Source organism: Hetaerina americana, unplaced genomic scaffold, assembly GCF_022747635.1.
Source record: "Hetaerina americana unplaced genomic scaffold, ioHetAmer1.1.p SCAF_2, whole genome shotgun sequence".
In the NCBI taxonomy this organism is placed as follows: Eukaryota; Metazoa; Arthropoda; class Insecta; order Odonata; family Calopterygidae; genus Hetaerina; species Hetaerina americana.
The window spans coordinates 92,313,150-92,340,524 of NW_027286763.1; the positions used below are offsets into that span (position 1 = coordinate 92,313,150).

The 27,375-nt window shown below is 36.1% G+C and overlaps 2 protein-coding genes across 4 annotated transcripts in view; one reads left to right on the forward strand and one right to left on the reverse strand.

The window, feature by feature from the left end:
* On the reverse strand, nucleotides 1-22,308 carry LOC139688294 (mitochondrial 2-oxodicarboxylate carrier). Its single transcript, XM_071585779.1, has 7 exons — nucleotides 22,008-22,308; nucleotides 21,717-21,925; nucleotides 21,573-21,635; nucleotides 21,333-21,485; nucleotides 7,385-7,504; nucleotides 3,978-4,159; nucleotides 1-1,601 (listed from the first exon to the last, which is right to left on the reverse strand). Exons 1-7 carry the CDS (start codon nucleotides 22,069-22,071, stop codon nucleotides 1,472-1,474), a joined length of 921 nt encoding a protein of 306 aa, XP_071441880.1. The 5' UTR covers nucleotides 22,072-22,308; the 3' UTR covers nucleotides 1-1,471.
* LOC139688292 (ectonucleoside triphosphate diphosphohydrolase 5-like) overlaps nucleotides 22,176-27,375 on the forward strand; it is a 17,576-nt gene continuing 12,376 nt past the window's right edge. The window contains exons 1-7 of one of the 3 annotated variants that reach the window (XM_071585778.1): nucleotides 22,176-22,278; nucleotides 22,820-22,949; nucleotides 23,027-23,191; nucleotides 23,303-23,382; nucleotides 24,119-24,262; nucleotides 26,048-26,159; nucleotides 26,241-26,412. In XM_071585778.1, coding sequence (XP_071441879.1) covers nucleotides 22,841-22,949; nucleotides 23,027-23,191; nucleotides 23,303-23,382; nucleotides 24,119-24,262; nucleotides 26,048-26,159; nucleotides 26,241-26,412 — 782 coding nt within the window. In that variant the 5' untranslated portion in view covers nucleotides 22,176-22,278; nucleotides 22,820-22,840. The other 2 variants (XM_071585777.1, XM_071585776.1) reach the window with 2 other exon arrangements.

Genomic DNA, 27,375 nt, shown 5'->3' on the forward strand with positions numbered 1-27,375 from the left:
TTATGAAATAGCTTTATTTGAAAATAGGCCCTCAAGGCGTGCAGTAGGATCCACACTGCCATATTTTTTTAATTTACCTAACATTACTCTTCCCATATGAATGCATATTTATCAGCATGATGGGTAAAAAGTGGTTTGATGCTCAAATATTCATATATTGTCTGGTGAATGAAGTAAATTCTATTTGTGGATGATGCCCAAGTCATTCGTAACTTTGGGCATTATTGACTCAGGTTTTAGATCATTTTACGTAATCAAAAGTTAACATTAGCAAGTCATAAGATCTGTGTATTGTTCATCTGCTTCCATCTATTTTTTCATGAAGACATTTGTATGCTGGCTAACACATTTGTGCCATAAGTATACATAAGACATTCATTCGAATAAAATTATAATTAAGAATTTTATGAACAATTTATTCCCAAGTAGACATGGCCTTTACTTATGTAAGGGAAAATAATAGTTACAGTTCGAATTTGTACAAGTAACCTTAATTTTTCTAGTCATCTTGCTTGAGTTTCCAGTTTATATCAAAAACATAAAAGGAGCGCAACATCAATGGTAAAAATCATTTTTTCATATACATTTATACAAAAAAACCACTATATTTTGAGTAAAATTTTTAGTAAAATTCAATTTTATAAAATTTGTAATATACATATGTAGTCTTAGTATTTGTGAAAGAAGTAAATTATTATATTCCTCATGCACTCTTCTGAGGGTTGTATTTTTATAGCTCCAATCCATTCTCATTAAATTGATGTAATTATCATTATTTAAAATATTTGGTCAAAATGTTTTTGTCTCAATAAAACTGTACAGCTAAAATGGCTGGAAGAACATTTAATATTAATTTTTATGAAAAACATTGAAAAACTTATTGAGGTATGAATAAAGGAAAGGCACTTTTGTGCATTAAATGTATTTAAAACATCAAGTTGAATACAGCAAAATTACCATAGAAAAATATTTTTCAATATTAAATATTAGTGGAAAACTAGCTGCACTTTTCCATGAGGTATTCTCCAATACATTTATATGTGTGTACATCATTCCAGCACTCCTAGTGCAAAGAAGGCAGCCAAGCAATAATATAACATATGATTCTGACTATGAATAAAATTCGTTGGGTTCAATTGTAGGATAAATTATCAACATAAAATTAAAAACACCTGACCCATAACAAACGATATATTTTTATAATTAGTAAATAAAAAATTATTTGGAATTGCATTTTTTCGTGCTTTTCCAGTAGCAATAATAAATGCGTAACTGCTTTCTTAACAATGGACTGATAATAGGTTATTTTAATTGATTATGTACCTAACAAATGCAATGTTTACCACCATTTTCTTTGATGAATCCTATAGCCAGTAAGTAAATCTTCACACAGCATATTCACTCCTTATATTAGCCATCATATTTATGAAATTTAGTTTATATTTCATTGAAAAAATACTTAACAATTAGTTCATTGTTCACCATTAGGAAATTTTTCCATAAGAAAATCATGCATATAGTCATATACAACAAGCATGATTGCTCCTCCGGGCCCAAGACGCATTACCTTTGGAAGAAGGCCTTTGTACAGAGCCCTCCAACTGCAAAAAAATCAAATATTTATTGAATTTTCAATGCAAATGATTTCACTCACCACACACTTTAAATACATGGTCTCTAAGAATTCTATTTTCACATGTCCTCTCAACCAGTGATACATGACTATATTTAAACAACTGCCAGTATGCTAAGTGCTTTTGAGAAATTAAGAGATTCATATTTAATATTATATCATGGTCACGAAATACATTTTCTGGTTCAGATTGTAGTTAAGCCACATACTTTCTTGCCAGAGAATATCTATTCATTTTCGTGATAATGTAAGTATGTTGCTAAATATGACTTTTGAATATACGTAACATTTATGTAGTTGCGATCAAGGCATATTCATTTTTGCAGAGCGTAAGATTTCAGTCACAAATTCAATGATTTCATATGCTGCAGATTTAATTCATATTTTGGATGAAAATAATTAAACGATTTAAATTTAAAAATAATTATTGAATTTATCCTGTGAGGCAAGACTTGCATTCAAATTTTTTTCACTCCTTTGATCCAATTAATTGGAATTTATTTCAGTGTGCATGGAACAGTGAAATATCTTCACACACAATATGTGACCAAAGCGTTTTTAGACAAATTGAATTTTAATACCTGAACATTAGCAGCTTTTTTTGTCTCACATTTAAGTAAGAGATTTTCCTCATTGGTGAGTTAATATAAAATTTTATTCTAAAATAGGGAACATATACTAAATATATAGTATGTTAGAAACAGATTTCTGGAGAATGTCATGTGTCATTTGAATACTTTTACTGGTTACACAATTTTACAGGGCCCACACAATAAGTATCATGACTGGTTTGCTGTAGCCTCAACAGGGCGATAGATGGGGGTCTGACAGGTCGGCTTGGTAGAGGGGTCTCCCACCACTCAGGCACACTTAAGTTCAGTTGCCTCCGGGCATGCGTTGAGACAGGAGGTGGATTTTGTGGCATGTGATTGTTTGTGGTGTAGTCACGTCAGCATGGAGCGCACCATCGAGCAACCATACACTGTGAAGTTTTGCGTTAAACTCGGGAAATCCGCAACGGAGACCCTTGAACTCTTTAAACAGGCTTATGGGGATGATGCCTTAAGCTGGACTAGAGTTTTTAAGTGGCATGGCACAAAATGTTTAAGGAAGGCTGGTAGCTCGTCGAAGATGAGCACTGCGTCGGACACCCGACTACCGCTCAAACCGATGCTCAGGTGGCCAAAGTGAAAAAAGTTTTGGACTCTGACAGGCGTATAACCATCGCCCTTATCAATGAGGAGACCGGCCTTTCAGTCCGAACCATCCACACCATTGTAACAGAGGATTTTGCGATGAGGAAAGTGTGAATGAAGCTCATGCCGAAAGTCTGGAGTGAGGAAAAAAACTGTCGCGGGTGGATATTTTGGACCGCGTCCAAGAAAATGAAGATTTTCTCGACAATGTTATTACCTCAAAGGATAGCTCAAAAGGGGCTCAAAGGATATCGGTTCGACTCCATCAAGGCGGTTCAAGCAGTGATGACAAAGGCTCTCAACAGTATTCCGGAAACTGACTTCCAGCAGGCTTTTGACAAGCAGCAGATGCGCTCAACTAAGTGTATCGATGCAGGAGGAATCTATTTTGAAGATTATTAAGTAATTGTAATGATAACTGCAATAAATTTTGATTTTTTTGGAACCAGTCCTGATAATTATTGTACGGACCCTGTAAAAGACTAGTTTATTAATAATCGTCCTTTACAGACAACCTTTGACATCATTTAACCACAGTTATTAGTAACCAAGAAATGAGTGCTCATAGTTAAACTTCCTTTGGTCTTAGAGACATTATTTTGTGTGGTAACGCTACTTATAGGTTATGATTAAACTTAAACATGATTTTGGAACGTAATTCAATTAAGACAAGTATATCTAGCACTATCCTAACATTGTCGCTATATTTAGCTCTGATTTTTTAGTTTTAAGTAACATGAGGTGAAATATATCCTGTTGAAACATTAAGAATTAGGAAATGGCACACATCAAAAAAACCAATAATTCAGACGGTAGTGATCACACAAATTACAAGGAGATCCAAAAGAAGTAGAGCAAGATTCTTTAAAAAAGTTAGGGAGTCAAGTAGGTTAGAAGTTATGTAAGTGCTGAAATCAGTGAATACATTGTCGCAGAGACAATATATATTTGAGGAAGACATCCTATTTGCCAGTAAGATCAATTATTTTTCAAATATAATTCATTCCCTGAACTTTTTATCACACCACATGTATTCATAAATCTTGGTAGATTCTTTATTGATGCACTCATAACTGACTTCCTGTAATAATTAGAGATGCCATAGTATAACAAATGAAAGCTAACTAGTAAAGAACCTGAAGACTTACCCTTCTTCTCGATATACAAGTGATAATGCCTGCATAGTTCCATGGTACTTAATTTGATTAGGCACTGGTTGTGGGCCTTGAATTCGGCTCTTTGCTACATCAAAAGGGATGTTAATGCAAGATGCAAGAGTACCAGACACAAAACCTATTCCAACTTTCCGGAAGAATTCTTGAGTAGGGTCCTGCAAAATATATCACTTTTTGATTATTCAGAATAACATACAGCATGTACTAGAACAACTTAACAGCAGATTTACTTTGTCATAGGGCTTTCAACACTTATTTCTTAAGGAGTCTTTTCAATATCAGAGAAATTCTATTTATTGCTAAAATGAGCACAGAATTTTTATATAATTTTGAATCTTACACATTGGTCACATATTTTCAATTATTTGTTTGAAAAAACAACACCTGTAGGAAATATTTTCTGATTTGATCACTGATGCTGTCAAATGCAATTAACAGGGTCCAAAGATTTGGATGAGAAGAGCCAGAGACATGAGAATACCCTGGTCTGCTCATCATTTAATCAAGTGCTTGAGAAGGTTGTCTGGGGCTTGGAAATATATAATTACAGGATATTTATGATAGGTCAGTGATGATATAATAAGACAAGTCACTATATGATGCAGATGATATTAATGTAATTAGTCATTCAGTTACCACAATGATGAAGGTATTTCTTGCCCTTGATAAGGCTTTAAAAATATTGTACTGTAAATCAATGAAGAGAAAATACATGATGTACAGACAGAGAAAGTCAATAGTATTAGTTCAAATTGGTGGCTATAACTTTCAAAGAGTTCGGCAGTTTAATTACCTTGGAGCAATCATAAAGAATAGCAATGATATACTGCTTCTGGCAATAGATGATAATATATTCTACAAAAAACATAAGAAGTTACACATCCATACAAACCAAAACATTTTTATGTAAAATATTAATGAACCTGACACACCAATATGTAGAAACAGACCATAACAAGGACAGCAGTTATTAATATTCAAAAGAAAAATTCTCAAGAAGATATTAAACTGTGAGAGAAGTCAATCTAAGGTGGATAAGATAACACCACAAGGTGGTACAGGTACATAAATAGCCTGATATAATACAATAGTACATCAAATTAGAAAAATATTGTGGACTGGTAATGTTAGAAGAATTGAAGATTCTGATACCCCAAAGGAAGTCCTAACATTGCAGTCAGAAGGAAGAAGAGGCAAAGAAAGGTCAAGAGTTCAATGAATTGAGCAGTGATACCCATCTCCTGGGTACATGGACTTGCAGACCAACCCAACACACTAGGTCAATCTGCTGTTAAGAATAGTGGGAAATGACAGAAGGTTGGTTCACGAGGAAGCCAGTAGTTAGTGAAAGTAGAAGCACAGAAGAAGAATGAAACTCAATTAATACATACTATAGGGGAAATGACTGCATATGTCCTTGAAATGAAACATTCAATAAGGGAATTGAACGTGGGGGGGGGGGGGAGGAGGAGGAAAGGGGATTGAGGTCGGAGACTATGGTTTAGGAACAAGGAATAGTGGTGAAGAGATGGCAATAGAGTTCAATGAAAAAATTGTTTAATTATAACGACTATTTAGTTGAAACACTACAATGGAGATGTAGGTATCTGTTGAAAAAGCTTGGAAACTCAATTCTATATTACGGTTAGGCACAGATTTACCAAAAACAGAATTAATTTGCAGTTTCCCATAGTTTATGCCAATTCAGATAATGAAGTGTAATCTTAATATCAAGAAGATTGCCTGGGAAGACAGATGAAGAAAAGAGGCTTTAACTACACAAAAAAGGAAGGAGTACCAGAAATCAGTGGAAAACTTGAGGAGGGAGGTTAAAAAAAAGTAAACATGGAACATCTAATAAAAGGATATTGAAAGCTGAAAGTGAAACTACAAAGAGTGGTAAAATAACATTCGAGATATGCTACTTTCCTAACAATAAATAGGAAAATGTTACGCAAACCATGGAGTATGGACAAATTGATTATAAAGACAGACGAGAGAAGGAAATGGAAGAATTTATTTATTTATTTAACAGGAATATCCCTTTTACAAGAATTCACACCCAGTTAGGTAAAAGGAAATACAAAGAGTTAAATGATAAACTGAGGCAGGAAACAAACAGAGCAAAATAAGTATGGTGGAAGAGGCTGTGCAAAGATATGGAAATTTTACTAAAGAAGGCTGAAATTAGTTCACTATACAGTAAGGTGATAGCAAGAGCAGGCAATAAGAAGGGAAAATCAATGCAAACAATCTAAGATTAGTCAATTGAATCTTTGATTGAACCAGGGAAGATTACAGAGATGGAAGGAATAAATATGAACTGTGTGGTAAAGACATTAGTCCAGCAAACTATGACATAGATGAGAAAAGTTTAGGTCCAGGCATATTCGATGGCGAGATAGAAAGGACATTGAAATCAAATAAGGATGTAGGGATATTTAACATTCCTGTGGAACTATATAAGGGTTTAGGAAAATGTGGAAAGAAGAGTTTTAACGGATCAAATCATAGTATTTATGAGTGAGGAAATTGCACAGAATAGTTCATCAGATTGGTGTTAGTTCCCATCCCAAAAAAATGAAAGATGTGGTTATGGAGAAGAAAAGAAAAGGTAAATTGGATGGAAAGGAAAATAAATGAAGAAGTAATGAACATGGTTGGGGAAGAGAGGGGACAGTTGAGAGAAATCCAAAAACGGTAAGATATGTGGATGCACAGTGCTTTAATTGGCAATGGAATGTTGAAGACTGTGACAGAGGGGAGAAAATTAGGCAAGGGTAGGAATAGGATAGGCATTATGGACAGAATGAAATGAGGTACATCATGTACAGAATTGAAGAAGAGTTAAATGTAGTGTTGGCCGCATCTTGCTAAATAAAGATAAGAAATGTAGCAATGTTAAGTATGTATCCATCCAAAACTTACCTTCATGATAGATTACCGAATGATAGTAATAATTCCCTTTAATGCATATGGCAGTGGTGCTTAGTCAGCTAAGTTAAATACATATGCACACGTCAGCCAATCTGTAGTTAACAGGTTCAAATCCCATGAAGGGCATTAATGTTGTGTCGTCATATAAGCATTAAATAAGAGATAAACCTATGCTGTTAAATGACCTAGCAGTAAATAAAAGAACAGAAAAGGCAATAAACTCCATTAGCTACATAATGTTACAAAGACAACATGACTCCACACTCCTCGGTGATGATGGTTCACATACCCGAGCTAACCCAGAGGTCATGGATTCATTTCCCATCTAGGAGGGTTTTCTTCCAACTATAGCTTTGACATTTGTAATTATCAGTTACATTTCAATTTAAAAAGTCAAAAGTTGCAGTTTTCGGTTTAATTTTGAATACAAAAATATTACTCACCTCATACTGTGGCAAAAATCCTTTAACTGAGTGATAAAATCCGAAGTAGACCATGTTGAAAACACCATTTCGGGCCATTGTTGCTGTAACACCTTTATTTAGACCCTTTGACCCAAAACCCTGGAAATGAACCAATATCCCTCCTTATTTCATGGACAAGTTTACTTGTAATATTAGCAAATGTAAAATAACATTTCTTAGTACATTCTGAAATGCAATAAATTTGAAATTTTTAATAGACAAAAATCTAGAACGCCAAATAATATGCATTGACAAAAATAAGTTTGTGCAAACCAGATTAGTCCAAAGATTTTTTCCTTTCAATATTAATACATTTTACCTCATCATCATCAGTATTTCAATCCTAGGATTGGTTTACTGCAGCCTTACATTCTACTTTATTTAATGTTAATGCCTTCAATCCTTGATACCCTCTCTGTTTGACGTTCTTCTTAATTTGTCCTATATACATGTTTCTTGGTCTTCCTCGTGGAATCTTCCCTTCTATTTTTCCTTCAACTATATTCCTAATCAATCCATTTTGCCTCAATATGTGTCCAATTCATTTATTTCTTCTTTGCCGTAGAGTTCTCCATTTGGTCCTATCCTCTTCTGCTTTTCTGCATACTTCCTTGTTCACTACTTTGTCTGTCCATTTAATTTTCAGCATTCTCCTTCAGCACTACGTTTCAAAGGCTTCTATTCTTCGCTGGTCTACTTTTACAATGTTCCAAGTCTTGGAACCATAGAGCGCCATGCTCCACATGAAAGTCTTGACAAATTACTTCCTTGTTTCCAGTCTTAGGTTCTCTGAACATAGTACTTGCCTCTTCTTCATGAATGCGTTCTAAGCTAGGGCTATTCTTCGCTTGATATTTTACACATTATCACAAATAATGGTGTTAGTAGACATTTTTATAGTAAATTCCTCTATAAAAATCAAACCATAACCATCAGAAAAACTTTAAAATGCTATAGCAAATGAGCAACACAGCATTAGAATAGGCTCATGTGAGACTTATACCCCATAAACTTATGCAAGGTCTCCGTTCTTATGCCAGATGCTTTGAAGATATGCCACAGGAACTGAAGCTGCATGTTGATTTTGGTCTATGCCTAATTATTTTCTCGGATCAGTATGACAACACTCGTATTACAACTATTGGGGACACTTAATCCAAAGACTACAGGGTTCGTCCGGAAAATAAGTGTACTGATTTTTTCCGCCGCTCCAGGCGCGCCCAGCACCGCTCTGACGGGCTGCGATTGGAGGGGGGTATGTTGGCAAGCGACGCTGAAAAAGGCAGTCGGCTCTGAGCTGTGGTGTACTGAGGAGCTCTGTTAACGCGAACCTCCACGCTCGACCCACGTCACGAAACGCGATGCCGAAGTTTTTGGAGCAGCGTTATTCCATCAAATTTGCGGTAAAGCTTGGGAAATCGTCTACCGAAACTGTCGGTATGATTAACCAGGCTTACGGGGAGTCAGCCATGTCCAGAAACATGATCTTTCGGTGGCACAAGATGTTCGTGGAGGGCAGAGAAGAGGTCGACGACGAACCACGGCCTGGACGCCCATCAACGACACTCAGCGACGAAAATGTGCGAAAAGTTCGCGATGTACTGAACTCTGATCGTCGTCTTAGTGTTCGGATGATAGCAGAGCAGTGTAATGTGCCAAAAACAATAGTGCACGAGATTATTAGGCACCAATTACAGATGCGAAAAATTTGTGCAAAGTTGGTACCGAAAGTGCTCAGTGATGATCAAAGACTCAATCGTTTGGAAATCGCGACACAACTTGCGGATCACTGCAAAAATGATCCACATTTTTTAGAGAACGTTGTTTCGGGTGACGAGACGTGGATCTTTGAGTACGACCCGGAGTCGAAGAGACAACGTGCGGGGTGGCACACCCCATCATCACCCCGTCAAAAGAAAGCTCGCATGAGCAAATCTCGGATCAAGGCGATGCTCATTGTCTTTTTTGACAAAAGGGGAGTCGTCCACTACGAATTTGTACCTGAACGACAAACTGTAAATGCTGCATTTTACGTCCAAGTGCTCGACAGGCTTCGAAAACGAGTCGCCCGCGTCCGGCCAGCGATCAAAAACATCTGGCGGCTGCATCACGACAATGCGCCGTCTCACACCGCGCTTGTCGTGTCGGACTTCTTGGCCAAGCACGGCGTGGCAACGCTGCCGCACCCGCCCTACAGCCCGCACCACCGGACTTCTTTCTGTTCCCGAAGATAAAGAGGAGTTTGAAAGGAACGCGATACGGGACTTTGGACGCCGTCAAAGAGGCCGTGACGACGTGTCTTCGAGAGGTTCCTGATGATGCCTTCGCGGGAGCGTTCCAGGAATGGGAACGCCGCTGGAACAAGTGTATCGACTCACAAGGGTCCTATTTTGAGGAATATTAGCTTAAGATATGTAAAAGTGTAATAATTTTTTTTTCCTGAGCTCAGTACACTTATTTTCCGGACGAACCCTGTATAACCAGACCCTGATGAAAATATTCCCCATCATTCCAAGATCATGGAGATGTGCCCAGAAATTCTGCAGATGCACCTTAAGAATAATGAAGCTCACAGTACTTGTGATTACTAGGTAAGTTAAGATAATATTTTTTACGTCTTCAGTCCTGATGACTATTTTCGGATGGCTAAGGTGTACCAGCTGTGTTCCTCCAACTGTCCTACAGTAGGTCCTTCCCTCTGAGAGATACCTCAATGCAAAAAGGTCAGTCCTAGTTTCTTCACTTTGGTACCAATAATGAATTAGCCAGTGGCTACAGCTACCACAACCTTATCAACCACTTCATATGCAATGAATATTACAGCTAAACTCATGCAATTTGTGCGTAGTCAGTTCAGCCTCTTAAGTACCTAAGAGTTAAGATAATATAAAACCCAATAATAATGAACTGAAGCATTCAAGTTTCACATGAAATATTATTTTTGGAGAATAACATTTGTTTATGGGTGAAACTTAGTTTAAAAAATAAGCTGCCACAAAATTCGATGTGTCTGAGTACCTAGTAAATTTAGAGAAAAAAAATTGTTTCCTACTTTTATTTCTATTTAATTTCTTTCAGTAGGTGTTAATCATATAAATACTCCCAATAGCAAAATATCATGAAAAAATACCTTTTGCCCCTATAACAATAACTTGTGGGCATTCAGTAAATAACCAAAATATATTATCTATAAAAACCTTCCACAGCTGGCATTCACATAGACTTTACATCAATGAATATCTCCATGTTTCAAGTACTTTTAGAAGTTATAAATATTTGAAATTAATTTTAAGGCTTCCATGACGTCTTTCTGATGAAGGCTCCATACTGCTTTTGGGAAGCATAATGTAGTAACTAGGTTCTCCACAGCAAGAAAAATCAGTGGCAACACCCTTAAGCCTAAGGACCATATCCCCAATCTCATGTATGTAGGAGTATATGAGATCTAGTGCACATGTGGATAATCCTATATCGGCCAAACAGGAGGGTCCATTAGATACAGAATTATGAGACACCAAAGGGCTACTGACAAGAATCAGTTCTGACTCTCGGCAACCACCAAACATAGGTGGACACACAATTGAGTTTGATCAAGCCAAAGAGCTTGGAAGGGAAAAACGCTATTTCCCAAGACTCAGTGGCCAGTAGAGAGAGAGCAGTAGATATAATGAAAAATCCAAATAATTTCAACCGTGAAGATTGGCCTGACTGAGATGTGGGAAAGGGTAATTCCACTTTATTGCCAAGGAACAAACGATCAGAGTGCTCCAGGTCAGCCAGCATCTTGTATACAAGGGTGGTCCCAGAAGTACCCAACCTGACCTAGAGATGGCAGTAGTTCTTTGAAAAATATCACTGTATCAGAAAGTATGCAATCTATAAAGCAGATGTTTCAAGTTTGAAGATGCTAGATTGCTTAGTATTTGATTGGCAGCTATCAATAGTGAAAGTTTTCAGGGAATTTATGGAAATAGAGAAAATTGGTCACTGTTATGTAATACAATACTTTAATTTGAAAGGCCTCAGCCCAACCAATATAAAAGCTGAGCTGGATTCTACTCTGGGTGAGTCTGCTCCTTCGTTTACAACAGTAAAATATTGGGGTAGCATAGTTTAAACGAGGCCGTACGAGCTGTCAAGACGAGCATTGCATTGATTGACCAAATGAGGTGAAACCTCCAGAAATGGTGAAGAAAATCTACAAAGTGATACTGCATGATTGTCAACTGAAACTGCACAAGCTAGCAAACATAGTAGGCATTTCAAAAGAGCAGCACATCACATATTAACTGGAAATTTGGACATGAGAAAGCTGTGTGCAAGATGGGTACTGCGTTTGCTCATACTTGAGCAAAACCAGTGTTGCGGAGATCATTCAATTGAGTTTTAGCAAAGTTTCATAGTAACAAAGAATTTCCATGCTGTTTCACAACCATGGATGAAACATGGGTCCATTACTTCACACCCAAGACAAAAGAACAATCAAAACACTGGAACCTGCTCCAAACAAGGCAAAGACCGTTTCATCTGCAGGCAAGGTCATGGCATCAGAGTTTGGAATGCGCGTGGGATAATTTTCTTTGACTATCTTGAAAAAAGTAAAACTATCAATGGTTAGTATTATGCGAACTTATTTCAACATTTGAGTGAAGAAATCAAGCAAAAGTGGTGGGAATGGCAAAGATGAAGGTGTTGTTCCATCAAGACAATGCACCAGCTCACAAATCCATTCTTGCAATGGCCAAAATTCATCAATTAAAGTTTGAATTGCTGCCTCATGTACCCTATTCACCAGATTTAGCCCCCTCAGATTAATTGTGGACCTAACCTCAGAAAATTTGGAAGGAAGAGTTTTTATTGACTAACTTGTTCTATTCATGAGGCAGGAATTAGGCCATAAGATTTCACCTGGTCAATGTAAGCTTCCAACCCAAAAAAGGAAACGCAGCCATATGTGTGGACAATAGAATTACAAATAAGTTTGATTTTGCACAAAGCTGAAATGGCTCTCAGGAGGATCATAGGGGGATGGAAATCAGGATAAATGATTACTTATGGGATGATCAGTTTGTTTTCAGGAAGGCGACAGATATGCTTGATGCCAATGCTGTAATGAGGTCACTGATAGAGAGGAATATAGAATGCAATTAGGATGTATTTGTAAATTTCATATATTTCAAGAAAACACTTGATAGAGTGAATTAGGAAGAATTAATGAATGTCGTGTAAAAAAGTAGATTGCAGGGGTTGGAGGTGTAGATTCACTACTCAGGTGTGATTGACCAATGAAAAGTGGGGATGGGCAGTGTTAGGAAGAGATGTAAGAAGGGTGACCATTATCGCATGTTGTTTTAAACATACATAAGGAGGAAATGGTTAAAGAGGCATATAAAGAATTCGATAGAGGAATGAAAGTTGGAGGTGAATTCATAAAACCAGTTAGGTTAACAATCAATGAAGCTTTAGTTAGCCAATCAGCCAAGGGGTTGCCAGCATTTCTGAGCAAATTGGAAAGTCAGTGCAATAGATATGGGATGAGGATCAATAAAAAAAAATAAAGGGTTATGTGATTTTTGAGAAAGAGGAAAGCTAAGTTAAATATTAAAATACAAGTCCATAAACTAGAGCATGTGGAATATTTTACCTTCTCAGAAGCATTTTGAAACTTAATGGTCAAAGTAATATGGACAAAATGAAGACGAATTGAGTTAGGCAAAGAAGCTTTCACAAAGATAAGGGAAATGATGACTTGAATATTAAGTAAGAATGCTAAGAAAAGGCTTATGAAAACTTTGATATGGAGTATGTTTTTTTATGGCCCAGAAACATGTTTATTGAAGCAAAATGATAGACATATATTGGAGGCTTCAATAATATGGGAGTAGAGATGCAAAAGGTGAAACTGACAAAAAGGCAAACAAACACGGAAGTCCTAAGCATGGTGCAGGAGAATAGGATATTCTGAGTGAAATTCAAAAGAGGCAGGAAAGGTGGATACAGCAAATTTTGATTGGTGTTTTGATGTTAAAATCTGTGATACACAGGAGAACGTTAGGCAAATGAGGAATAGGTATAGGATAGGCATGCTGAACAGAGTGAAGGGAGAAAGTAAGTATGCAGAATTGAATAGAGGTTTATCGCATTGCTGATTGTAGGTTGAGTTTGTTAGGAGAGGTAAGTATATGCATCACTGTATCATGGCATATGCTGTTTTCATCCAAAACCTACCTTAGCTGATAGAATACCAACAATAATATTTCTATTTAAATTTAAAAGTTGACTTTTTTAGTCAAAACTACCACTTATCTCGTTATATTCATGTTAAAATATTCTTGATGGAGCAACGTCATTATTTATTTCAGGCTCACCAGCAGTGAATGAAGTTTAAACAAGTTATGGCTTTGGGGTATGAAAAATATAATTGCCTGCATGAAACAGTGCTATCCAATATATCAGCAATGGAATATTTGAGGCTGGGGATTATGGAGGAAGGTTGCTTCTGGAAACACTCCCCTTTGATACTATTCTCACTGGGCAATTCTACGATTCATGAATTGTAATATTGAAAGGTGAAACAATAAAAGCATATTTTATTTTTTTAAATTTTATTAATTTAAATTATTATATTCCACATCACATCCAATAAAAGCCTCAGCAGGGGAATATTGGATTGACTTTCCTAATGGGAAGACCAAGTGTACCACTCATTCACGTCATTTTTATGTATAAGGTTCGAAATAAATAAAAACAGGATAGCTATAACTATTAATTTTCTGACACCAACATTGTTTCAAGAGTTCTCAATTTCTCTTTATAAGGATACCAGTAGTAATGGTTAGTGCTTGGAATAATGACAGATTGTTTTCAAGTAACTTCAAGTTTTTAAAACTTCTGCAGTTCATTCAGAGAATGAGCTAAATCTGTTGGATTTATTTTATTTGTAAATTTCACTTAAAACTTTATTGGGCAACCTGGATTTGCCCTGCTTGCCATCTTTTTATTGATGATTCTGTGAACCACTACAGCTGTATACAAAATCAAACTTATTGTACTGCAGTCCTCATATATGGCAGCTTTTCCCTTTTTTTAGAGTAGAAACTAACACTGATCCAATGAAGTCTTCCGGCTAAATTCCTCCTCATATATGCTGCAAATTAGTCCATAAAAACTCTTCCTCCCACCTTTTAAGTTATTCCATGGGAATTTTGTCTATCCCAATGGCCTTATTTCATTTCAATTCCATTAATGCCTTTTCTATCTCATCATCCTGATGATGCTATCCATCATTTTTCCTGATTTATCTTTCATTGTTTGTATTGATTTTACCTTCTTCCTTCCTGATGGAGTTCCCTCTTCTCTTCTTTATTTGTTACTAGCCTCAGTTCATCATTTAACTCTTTACTTGTATACTTCCTTTTACTTAACTCTGTATTTACATTATTCTATTTCCTTCTCCCATCACTCTTTCTATTCATTTTGTCAGTATTGCATGGTTACCTTGTCCTTTTCCTATTTATTGTTCCTTTAATTTGATTTTGGGCTTTCGATATCCCAGTATTTATTTGTCCCCATTTTTCCTCCATAGTAACCAGCTCCCTGTCCTCACTCATAATTTTCTCTAAAGTCTGCTGTTACTCCTTTCTTATCGTTCCCGTTAATGCCTCCCAAATTTTTCTTTTCCTCCACTATCTTCCCTGTTTTACCTTTTTGAATCAGATGCTACACTTTATAATTATCATTATATGGTCTGAATTTGCATCCACTTCCCGGAAAGTGCAAATTCATCATGCTGCTCCTAAATCTATGAATAATCATAATATAGTGCAACTGATATCCTCCTAAATCCCAGGGCATTTTCCATGGGTATCTATGCCTTTTGTGGTGCTTAAACCATTTATTTGTGATGACTAACTCCTCTGTATCCTGCGGAACTCTTTTGCTTTCTCTCCATAGTCATTCCTTGTTCCCAAACCATAATCTCCTACCTCTCAATCTCACCTATATCTCTTCCTTCATCTACCATTGCGTTCCAATGACCCACCACTATTAGATGTTTCCTTCCAGGAACATTAGCAATTATATCCTATAAATGATCATTTACTCTATTTAATTCTTCTCCTCAATATGGTTGCTTGGTACCTTGTATACCTGAACAATGAGCAAGTTCATTAGTTCTGCTTTTATTTCTACTAGTAATACCCTATCTGTTGCTTGCTCTATGTTAACTATGCTTCTTCTTAACATTTTATTCAATATTATTACCACCCCTTGCTGACTTTCTTCCCCCCCCACTGTATATTCCCCTATAAATATTACTCCAGTAATCCCTGCTATCTCCTTCGATCTCACCTCACACAGCCTTAAAGCATCTATATTTCCCCTCTCTATCCCATGCTTTATATTCTCTAATTTTCCTGTCCTAAACATTGTCCTGACATTGCAAGTTCCAATTCTAACTAATTTGGTCCTCTTCTGTGCTGTTACTGATGCTTTGCAAGTTTTTGTGAGGTGACAACTACAGAAGCCTTGTCTACCCCACTGCCGGGCATGATACATGGTCGATTAGGCTGAGTCCTGTAGCTGCCAGGACTCATTTTCTTTATAGTGCCCATTCTTCAATTCCAGGGATAAGTGATTGACGTGGTTTCCGGTTGCCTTCCTCAATATTGTTTTTAAAGTGACACCATCACTCAATGGCCACTCCACTAAGGCCAGATGCCTTTGCAGCTGTCTTACTGAGAAACAGACGTATGGACTAACATTAAACGAAGAACACAATGTATATTTCCACTGTTCTTTATTTACGTACAACTAGTTTCAATACTTAGGCGTCATCATGAACGTACAAATTAATCAAGTCGCGGTCCATTTATATATGTGTATGTGCATATATATGTTATATATATACGTGTATGTATATGTGCGTATGCATATAAATGGACTGCAACTTGATTAATTTGTACCTGATAATGACACCCAAGCGTTGAAACTAGTACGTAAATAAAGAACGGTGGAAATATAAATTGTGTTCTTCATTTAATGAACATGAACTTCCACAAAGTTGAGCCTGGAACAATTAAGTATGGACTAACTTTTATTCGACTCCTACCCTTCAGCCTACCTTGCAATGGTGATCCTACCAGCACCACAAGCCATACCATATTCGCTTATATACTTAGGCGTCATCATCAACGTACAAATTAATCAAGCCGCGGTCCATTTATATATGTGTATATACTACCTTGATCAAAAATTTCCCGGAATTTATTCAGAAAATTAAAAATACAAGTTTATTCATCTAAATCTATATTGTCCCCTTCAAAGTAATCCCCATCGACTGCAACACACTTATGCCAGCGCTTGATCCAATCCTCGAAACATTTTTTATATTCGGTTTTCGGTATGTCCATCAGTGCTTCCTGCGATTTTTCCATTACTTCCTCTCGGCTGCTAAAACGCGTTCCCCGTAATGGTTTTTTAACTCGATTGAACAGAAAGAAGTCACAGGGAGCCAAATCAGGTGAATTCGGTGGCTGTTGGATGGTATTTGTTGCATTTTTCGTCAAAAAATTATGAATAATGATAGCACTGTGCGACGGTGCGTTATCATGGTGCAAATTCCACGAGTTTTCTGCCCACATTTCTGGTCTCTTTCAGCGAATTGCTTCACGCAAACGTCTCATAACACCCAAATAATACTCTTTGTTTACTGTCTGGCCTTCTGGCAAAAATTCATGATGCACTACACCGTTGTAATCCATGAAAACCGTCAGCATTGCCTTCTTTTTTGACTGAAAACGACGTGGTTTTTTTTGGTCTCGGCTCATTTGGTGAACGCCATTCACTTGCCTGATGTCTAGATTGCGTGTCGTACTCATAAACCCACGTCTTGTCTCCAGTAATGATCCTTTTGATGAATGTGGGATCGGATTCAGCCTCGCAAATCATGTCTTTTGCGACGTCAACACGGTATCTTTTTTGCATGAAATTGAGGTCTTTTGGCACCAACTTTGCTGCTACACGACGGAAACCCAAATCATTAACCACAATGTCTTGGGCGGATCCACAGGCAATGTTCAAGTCCTCCACTATTTCTCTGATGGTTAATTTGCGGTTATTGACCAACATTTCTTTTACTTTATCAATTTTTTCACCGACTTTCGATGTCGATGGTCTGCCACTGCGTTCATCATCTTCGATTGACTCACGACCACTTCTGAACCGCTCGTGCCACTGGTAAACGACCGTTTTTTTAGAGAATCGTTGCCGAAACACTTTTCCAACATTTCCAACGTCCGTGCGCCACTAAATCCGTTTTTACGCAAAATTTAATACAAGTTCGTTGTTGCAAATTTAAATCCATTTCTGAAATTGTAAAAAATCGCCAACACACACAGAGATAGATGTACTCTTGGCTACGTAACTTTTGCAAATGTCAAGTTATGACACTAAGATTTAAAGGGAATATCAACAACAGATGTACCAATTTAACAAAAAAAACAGAACTCAAATCGGAACGATGGGAGCGCCACACGGTGGTTATTCCGGGAACTTTTTGATCAAGGTAGTATATGTTATATATATACGTGTATGTATACGTGTGTATGTATATAAATGGACTGCAACTTGATTAATTTGTACCTGATAATGACACCCAAGCTTTGAAACTAGTACGTAAATAAAGAACGGTGGAAATATAAATTGTGTTCTTCATTTAATGAACATGAACTGCCACAAAGTTGAGCCTGGAACAATTAAGTATGGACTAACTTTTATTCGACTCCTACCCTTCAGCCTACCTTGCATTGGTGATCCTACCAGCATCACAAGCCATACCATATTCGCATCACAAGCAAACATGTCGCTTGTATAGATAATGGAGGAAGGGAGAACCTAGCGTAGAAAAGCAGAAGAAGCAAAGGTGCAAGTGATAGGGGATGTAGTTGTATACCACCTCTGTGTAAATTAATGTTAATTTAGTATTTAAGTTAAATTAATATGCTACAGTGTAGGGAAATACAACCTATCATCTTCCAATAACATTGCAGAAATCATTAAATTTGTTTTAACGATAGATTTATAAATGAAGGTTGACAATGACACACTTATTATTTCTTGGAAGGATTTCCCATGGTTGATGATATTATTTGCTATTTAATTAAACATTGGCTATAATTATCATGCAATACTTCTTTAACTCCACATCATAAGTTTAGAATGACACTTAGCCTAATGACAGCACAATAGCTGGCCTAAATGAGAAATGGATCTAAAAGAGCCTCATGTCCAAACTCAACAAAGATTTTAAATATTGAAAGTGTGCAAAAAAAATTAAAACTGAGCTATGTTGGAAATTAAATAACAATCGGAAAATTCAGTACGTTATCACACTCAACTCATAATGAAGACTACAGAATGCAAATTTTAGGCTGTACTTTGGGCCCATCTGGTTTCTTGACTATTATTCATTTGCTTTCACTGCTATCTACATTTTTCCAGGTTTGAAAATGCACTAAACTTTATTGTTTCCAAGCAGTGGCTTGAAAAATATGGCAAAGCACTATAGACTATGAGGGGTTCTGCATTACGAAGGGTAGGCTTTCTTTGTTCAAAATTTATATAAACATGCATGAGAATTTGTTGCTAACTGAAGTGAAGAAAACTGCATGAAAATAAAGAGAGGTGCACTTAAAATCTGCAGACTTATCCATTGGTCTGCGTTACTCACCACACTGACATGCTGGCCTGCGGTGATTCATTGAAGATGAAAAATATGCAAGCTTCATTTAAAGTCTGTTTGCATATATGCATGTAAAGGCGTTTCAGTAGAAAAGAGCATTATATATGATATTTTTTGCTCAGGCCTGGGAAAAAAGTGGTAAAGGTGGGAAGCATTATAAGGAGAAGTGTAATACTTGGAAATATTTATCTAGCGTGCCATAGAATTGAATAATGAAGAATGTGTATTTATGGCTGGGAAGCAGTATAAGTCGGATATCAAATGAAATTTCAAAACCATGATATCTTGTATCATACTTTTGATATATTTCTAGCATATTTATCAGAATCTATAGAAGTTGATCTATATGGAATGAGTCATATGCTTTCACCTACACAATAAGATCTCCTCAAAATATATTTGATTTCCATTATTAATAATCTCATACCTTAATAATTATTCATAAGTTTACCAGTCCATTTGCTGGCAGATGGTCATTATATATGTATTTCATATCCTTCTCAATTCATGTGAGTTCAAAGTAATTAAATTAATTTCTCAGTGTAACCGAATTAATTTCAGGATAACTACCTAATTCGAAATTAAAGAGTAAGATGTTGAACTGTCCGGAGCAGATTTCTTCATTTCAAAGTGATGAACAGGCACCGACAAATTGTTAACACTTGTACCAAATGCAGTTATTTCTAGCAGTAATCCATGGTTTTAAAATGTTTTGCCTTAATCTTACTTGGGAAATTAGAACCTTATATCCATTTGAGCAACATTTTGTAACTTAAGAAAACATAAAATTAATTATAAATATCCTTTTCTCTTAACCCATAGTGTTGCTGCATGAGAACTTAATGACACATGATCCATTAATTTCACCAAACAATGCTCATATTCTCACACACTAGTACTCTTGGATTCATTTATAGGGAATTTACTTGTTTTCAATAATGTTGTATTTTATAGCCCAAGTTAATAGTTTTCAAGAGAATATTTCTTTAAAATTTCTGGAAAATCAAACCTCCTCAAGTTATAGTTGACTACAGAAGTCAACTTTATGAAATTCCATATTTATTCACACTAAAATACACTGAAATGTCATAACACATGCCGTGATCCAAAATACATTGCGAAATTTTAATCAGTAATTTAATCTGTCCACTCTTCAAGTTAATTTGTAGTTAACCAACTTAGCATTTACGTTTATGCATTGGCAATTAAACTTTTTATAAAATTTAGTTAATGAGGGTATTTATGAAGTAGACTTGTACAGCAAATTTCCTATGAAAAGTATGAAATTCAGATCAAATTTGCAAATGGCGTATGCAAAATTTGGGTTTACAGGTGAATAGTACCTCTATCAAATATTAGAGGGATATATATTCAAGATATTTTTCTAGGATGGCAATTGAAAACTTTTGCACATTTCGAAGAATGAAAATAATTTCCATGGAGAAAATTTTTCAAACAATGGTACAATGCTTTTCAGCCCCAAGGAAGGTAGTTTCCAACTATAAATTCCGCTTTCAAGTACAAGAAAAATAAAATATTATACATGGAACCTGAATGAAGCAATTACACTCATTCACAAAAAAATAAAAGGAATCGTCACACAGTGGGTATGCAGCTAATTATCTATCATAAATCACCACCAGGATGAAAATCTCAGCCATATATGTCCAATGTAAATTTCACTTTCAATTACATGTGATAAAATGGTATTACACTGAGGAATGTGAATAATGACACACGTTTAATGTACAATAAATGTAATTTTAAAACGACATTTAAACTCTGGTTGGTTTAACAGTTGATGGTAAGTATCTAGTGTACTTCGACACATTTCCAAAATTTTGCATAAGAGCCTAGATTACACAACCATAACTCAGACATAAAGATAAGTTTATATCATTAGTTACAAAATGGTATCATGTTAGCATGTATCTATTTACGCTAAAACCATAACCATCAATTCTGATAAAATAGCAGTTATCGGAAAATATTGAGTGCTATCTTGAAATGACATGAAAGATAATGACTTGGAGAGAACTCCAGGAAAAGGGTTATTATCTTAGAACTTTTTCATGTCCGTGGCCATTGATCTGGGTCTTTCAAGTCTAGGGCATATTATTCCATTCATCGTGATGGCTCACGGTTCCTAATAAAATGCTAAATCCATTGAAAATCTCTTTAAATTACCTGTTTGTCAATGATTCCTTTTGTGACCGCCCATGTTGATGGTAATTCTCTCAACTTTGCTTTATTGGACTGTAATGCTACTTTGACAACTTCAAATGGATTAACTAAGATAGCTTCTGTAATACCTGCTCCCAAACCAGCCAAGGAAAATGTCTGTAACAAAACAAATCACTCTTTAGGCCGTTTGCTCAAACTGGTTTTGTTGAATTACTGAGTCGTACATGTTTCAAATGACCATACCAGCGGTGTTGGAGTAGGTGACCCAAACATAAAAAACTTCTTATATTGTTCAAACGTAAAAAACTGAAAAAGTTAAGATTTGGAGCATGAGAGAATGCTGTGAAGAACCGTGACATACGCGCATTTCACGTAAAGAAAGTTCACCTTCACTGCTCTCTTTGGTGTTTCAACCATAACAGGAGGTAGCAAACCTTTCCAAAATGCAAGAAATCCTTCATTAAGGTACATTTTTCTCATGCAGTCGCCAACGCCAGAGTAATAATGTGGATCACCGGGTGAAATCGCTTTACTTTGGATTTGGAATCTTGTTTTTACTAGGTCTAGAGGATGCATGATACAAACTTCCACAAATCCTGTTTTTTGGAAAAAAAATTTAAATCACCTGCATTCACTCAAATCAATAAACAAAGTGTCGGTAGTTTCCACCTAACATACCAGCTGATCCACCCGAAGCTATTTGTATAGCCGCTTGCTTGGCTAAAGAAGTACTCTCCGGCATTTTCAGTTCGAGTTAAAATAATGAACAGAACAGGAGGTCCTCCCAAAATCGCGAAAGCCACAAACGCTCTTCTTCTCTCGGAAGTGGGAGAGAACAAAAATAAAACTACTGAATCGTGATATTGGGGTGTGTCGTTTTCATTAGGATGATTTAACGGGCTACTGCTGAATTTGAGCCATAGGTTCTCTGAATTAGAAGATTGCTAAGGTAACGTAAGGTTCTATGGTCCTATCATCGATAATCGGAAATTTCATGGCAGAAATATGAATGAATCATGAGTTGCGTGATGGGCGTAAGATGACAATGTAAGCCGTTTGGCCTTCGTCGCGAATGATGATGACCCTCAGTATTGGAAGAAAAGATTTGATGGGAAATGCTCTTTCCTAGATAGCTAAGGTGTTGCAATTTTCAAAGTTAAGACATTGCTCGAGTCATCGTGTTTTAATCTAAAGAGTACTGCTTGTTTCAGCGTGACATTATCGAATCTAATTCTCGTTACTGAACTCAAATTGCTTGGTTTTTATTCATTTTAAGTTCTTTTTAAACATCTGAAATGGATGGTTCAATACGCCGTAGAAAGGTTTGTGTTACTCTGATGTTAAATGACCGTGGCGGAATAACTTGACTGGAGCCTTTTTAGTTGCAATCATGCCGAATGCTCAGTTTGAAGAGTAATTCAATTAAATCAGATTTATTTGAAGACTTATTCGGGAAAAGTTTCCCTATAATTGGTGTTTTATTTTTGCAGTTGGGCGATGATGTGCAGAGTATGTCTACGCGCTACGTTCAACAAATTCACCACGGCAAGAGAACGTTGGGCTTCCAAAAATATTTTATTATTATGATTGGTGTGGTTACATGTTTCATCATCTTTGTCGGTGAGGTGTTATTTTATCAGCTTTCTTTGAACTTTTTATGACATGTTGTAGAAGCTTTAGTATACCTTTAATTTTAGGGTCATACTATCAAGTGCTACCTTGGAACGTTTACACCCATGGAACAAGCGCTTTAGACAATTTGGCTCTCACTTTGGGCATACAAAAGCATACACACGCTGTTGTTATTGATGCAGGAAGTACTGGATCCAGAGTTCTTGCGTTTACTTTTCATCAGTCGTATGGTAAGAGGCAAAATTTTAACGTTCACGATATGTTCCTATTATCCTTACATTTGTGGCTAAATTCATTAAGTTGTATGAGTGAGAATGATATTTATTTGTTCTTTGACACAGATGGTAACTTGAAGCTTGACAGGGAACTTTTTGTCGAAATAAAACCAGGCTTGTCCTCTTTCGCAGAAAATCCTAGAAAGGTAAAGTAATTTAAGGGTTTAATTTATTATTAATTTAGGATATTTGTTTCACACTTGTTCTGCAAGGATAGCTTTTTAAACATCTCAAGTATTTCTACCGATGGTCATGACTTTGAACAATATCGTGGGTTCTTATATTTGACAGTTTATTTCTGCTGTATTACAGGATGCCAATTTTTTCCTATGTACTTTTTATTTATTTTAAGAAGAGGTATTTTTATTGTCTAAAAAGGACCATGGGGTCTGCATAGAGGTCCAATGTAGACTGGTCAGAGTCCAGCTTTGTCCTTGGTATCCACATGTATACTAGTTTTTGCTGGAAGTTGGTTGTACTAGCCGCATATAATATACGCCGATATAGAATAGATGATGATGGGTTGAAGTTAGTTGAATAAAAAGTTGCTATTGACTTCTTCCTTGAGTAAAATTTTGACACAAGGTGTCATATGTATTTAGGTTGGTAATTGAATAGAATTTGCATGTATTTATATGTGGGCTTATGCCGGTTAGGTTAGTGTCACATTAGTGCATTTGAATTCAAGAAGTTATTATTAACACTTTCAATCAAATTTTATGGATTGCATAAACAAATTGCCCAAACACCTGGATCAGTCTGATATAGGACCAGAAATACTAAAAATAAATGCATGTAAATAATGGGGTGAAGCCTTTTACTCTGTCCTCATTTTTTTATTCTTAGTAAACTCTCAACAGTGATATTGTTAATATTTAACAGGGTGCTGAAAAATTGGAGGAGTTAATAGAAAAAGCTAAAGAAGAGATTCCTAGGAAGTCATGGGCTGGTACCCCTCTGACCATAAAAGCAACAGCTGGACTGAGGCTACTTCCACCTGCTAAAGCTGAAGCACTCCTCAATGAGGTATTTGAAATGATTTACAATATCTTTGGTTTCCCTGGGATCATTCATAATGAACATATATGTTAATTTTTCTTATAAGTTAATGACACATTATAACATTAATACCACTTAGTCTTGATATTTTTTTAACACCATAGTGAAGTCAGTGAAGCTCTGTTTCCCTAGCTCATTGAATAATTTACTAAAATATTAATATTAAAAAAGAAAAAGTATTAAATACTTCCAGCACTCAAAATCAGCTGTCATTTTATGTCTAATGCTATACTAATAATGAGAGCGCTCCAATGACTTCACGCACACACTGACTGTAATTGCAGCTGTGAGAATATCAACTGGTTTATTGAACAATATAAATCACAATGCTTTTACCTGAAGGAATGTATGGTCCATAAGTCATTGACAGCACAGAAATTATTTAGTCTAGAATGATTCTTTATGTGGAGAAATATGATAACCAATTTTAAATGTTTCAAATTGCCTTTTAGCTATTTCTGTTTGTATATTTTTAATGTGGTGTGATTCCTGGAAGCTTAACTTAAACCCTGGAAAAGCAGTATCATGACTCTTTCTCTGAAAAAAAACCCCTGACATTCAACTCAATTCCCTTAAACCGAGTAACTACTGTGAAAGACCTTGGTGTTTTAACCATCCAAAAACTAAATTACTCCGATCACATTTAGACTGTAAAAAATAAAGTAATGTCCTTATTAGGCTTTCTACCGCTTCACAGAAAGTAAAGATCCAATAGCACTGCACTCGTATGTCTCAACAATTGTCCTTCCCATAATATCATATTGCTCCCCAATTTGGTCCACCTTAACCCCAACTAAACTAAAATCCCTCCATTGGTTCTCTCACTTCTTTGCCAAAATAGTCAAACACCAAGTCCTACATATCCGCAATATGTCCTCAAATGATGTTTTGTCTTCTTTATCCATTTCTAGCCCCCCAAACCGCAGACTTAAAGCAGATTTAAAACTCCTCCATGACACCCTAAACTTGACTATTAATTGCCCTTAGCTGCTCTCTCTCTTCAACTTCAGGATACCAGCTCGATCCACCTGCACCCACTCCCTTCTCCATCTTCCTATTCCTAGGATATCTCTCACCTTGCGCTGATTTTTTTTCACCTCTCCTCCCTTCTAAATTCTCTCCCTCACACTGGTGATCCTTTTTATTTATCATGTAACAATTTCACCTCCCAAGCTTAATCCCAACTGCCAACAAATTAAATATTTACCCTGTCCATGTTCGCTTCTCAATGTTTATTGTGATGCTGTTATTGTATTTTGTCCTCTTTCATAATTTTGTTATTTTTCATTATGAATTAGCGCTACTGCTGTGTATATGTAGTAATAATATAATTTTGAAAATAAAATAAATAAATAAATTACTGGTCAATTTTTTTGAAGTTACAACAGATCTAGCATTGTGATAGGTAAGATCACCTGATTGGCAATTTTAGCCATCTGAAGATACTCTTTTCATTTGGTAGGACAGGTTCTTTCTTTTTTACCTTATCATGACATGCTTTGTGACTTGTATGTGGTTGTCAGTTATCCCTTCTACCAATTCCTCTTTGTGAAAAATAAATCCATCTATACAAAATTTTATTTATAGCCTTGATAATATTCAAACAACCTAGGTATGCTCTTGTCGTGATTTAACAGACACAGGAAAAAGATATTGTATATAAAAATTAAGTTATGCAAAATGAAAGTTTAGTGGTGACAACTAAATATTGAGCATTGCTCAAGTTCATGTCTTTCTTTTTGTTGAATTCAGGTGAGAGAACTCTGCATGACTTCTCCTTTCCATTGCACTAATACATCTGTATCAATTATGGATGGTGTTGATGAAGGATTATTTTCATGGTTTACTGTGAATTTCCTTTTAGGTATGTGTCTGTATAAATGCTGAAACTCATAAATTCTTGAGTAAATATTTGAGCAGTCAAAAATAATATTTATCTCTTTAGATCGACTAGGTGGGCATGCTGACAAAACTGTTGCTGCTTTAGATTTAGGTGGTGGTTCAACACAGATAACTTTTGCTCTTCCTGACAAGAAAGAAATCTTAAAGAAAGTGCCTTCAAAATATGTCCATCAAGTTTCAGCATTTCATACAAATTTATCCGTCTACACTCACAGGTATGCTGATAATTGTAATTTGATTTGGTGTTTGTTAATATGTAATGTGAAGTGAGTGTCTATTGTGGAATATCGGTAGGTATGCCATAATTGTATTATTTAGTATTCCTTCACCTATTAAGGTGAAAAAATATGAGGGTAGTTAAAAAGGTTCTCCACCAGATGTCAGTAGTAGTGTAATGAGTTTCCCACGTGGTAATAGGTAATCCTTTATGAGTAAACACATAATGTGTCAGTGCTCTGGGAATAGATCCGAGGTGTGGATACCTCTTTGTTGTTGTTTCCGTGTAGTGCTTTGTGAAGATATCAAAAATTGAGACTTGAGCTGTGATGAAATATGTTGTAAAGAAAGGTTTGAAAGCAAAGGAAATTCATTCCAACTTTCATAACTATCGGGGGGACTCTGCTCCTTCATATTCAACTGTTGCCAAGTGGGCAACCAAGTTTAAGTTTGGTCGGGACAGCTTAGGCAACGATCCATGTAATATTTGGACAAAATGTGCCACTACCACAGATTATCATTGCAAAACTGCATAAAATGGTCCTGGAGAATTGCTGAGTGAAAGTGCGAGAATTTGCTGAAGCTGTAGGAATGTCATCTGAACGTGCCTATTACATGTTAACAGTGGAAATGGATATGAGAAAATTATCTGCTAGATAACTCTTGATGCAGGATCACAAAAACATCAGAATGGAAATTTCTGAACAATGTTTGACCTGTTTTAAGAGCAAGCAAAAAGAATTTTTGCATCTGTTTGTGACCACAGATGAAACTTGGTTCCATTACTATACTCCAGAGGCAAAACAGTAGCCAAGTAGAGGTAACATGTTGATTCACCACCACCAAAGAAAGCAAAGGCAATACAGTTGGCTGGAAAGGTCATCGCATCAGTTTTCTGGGATGTGAAAGGGATTCTGCTGATAGATTATCTTCCCACTGGCCAAAAATTACTGGATCCTACT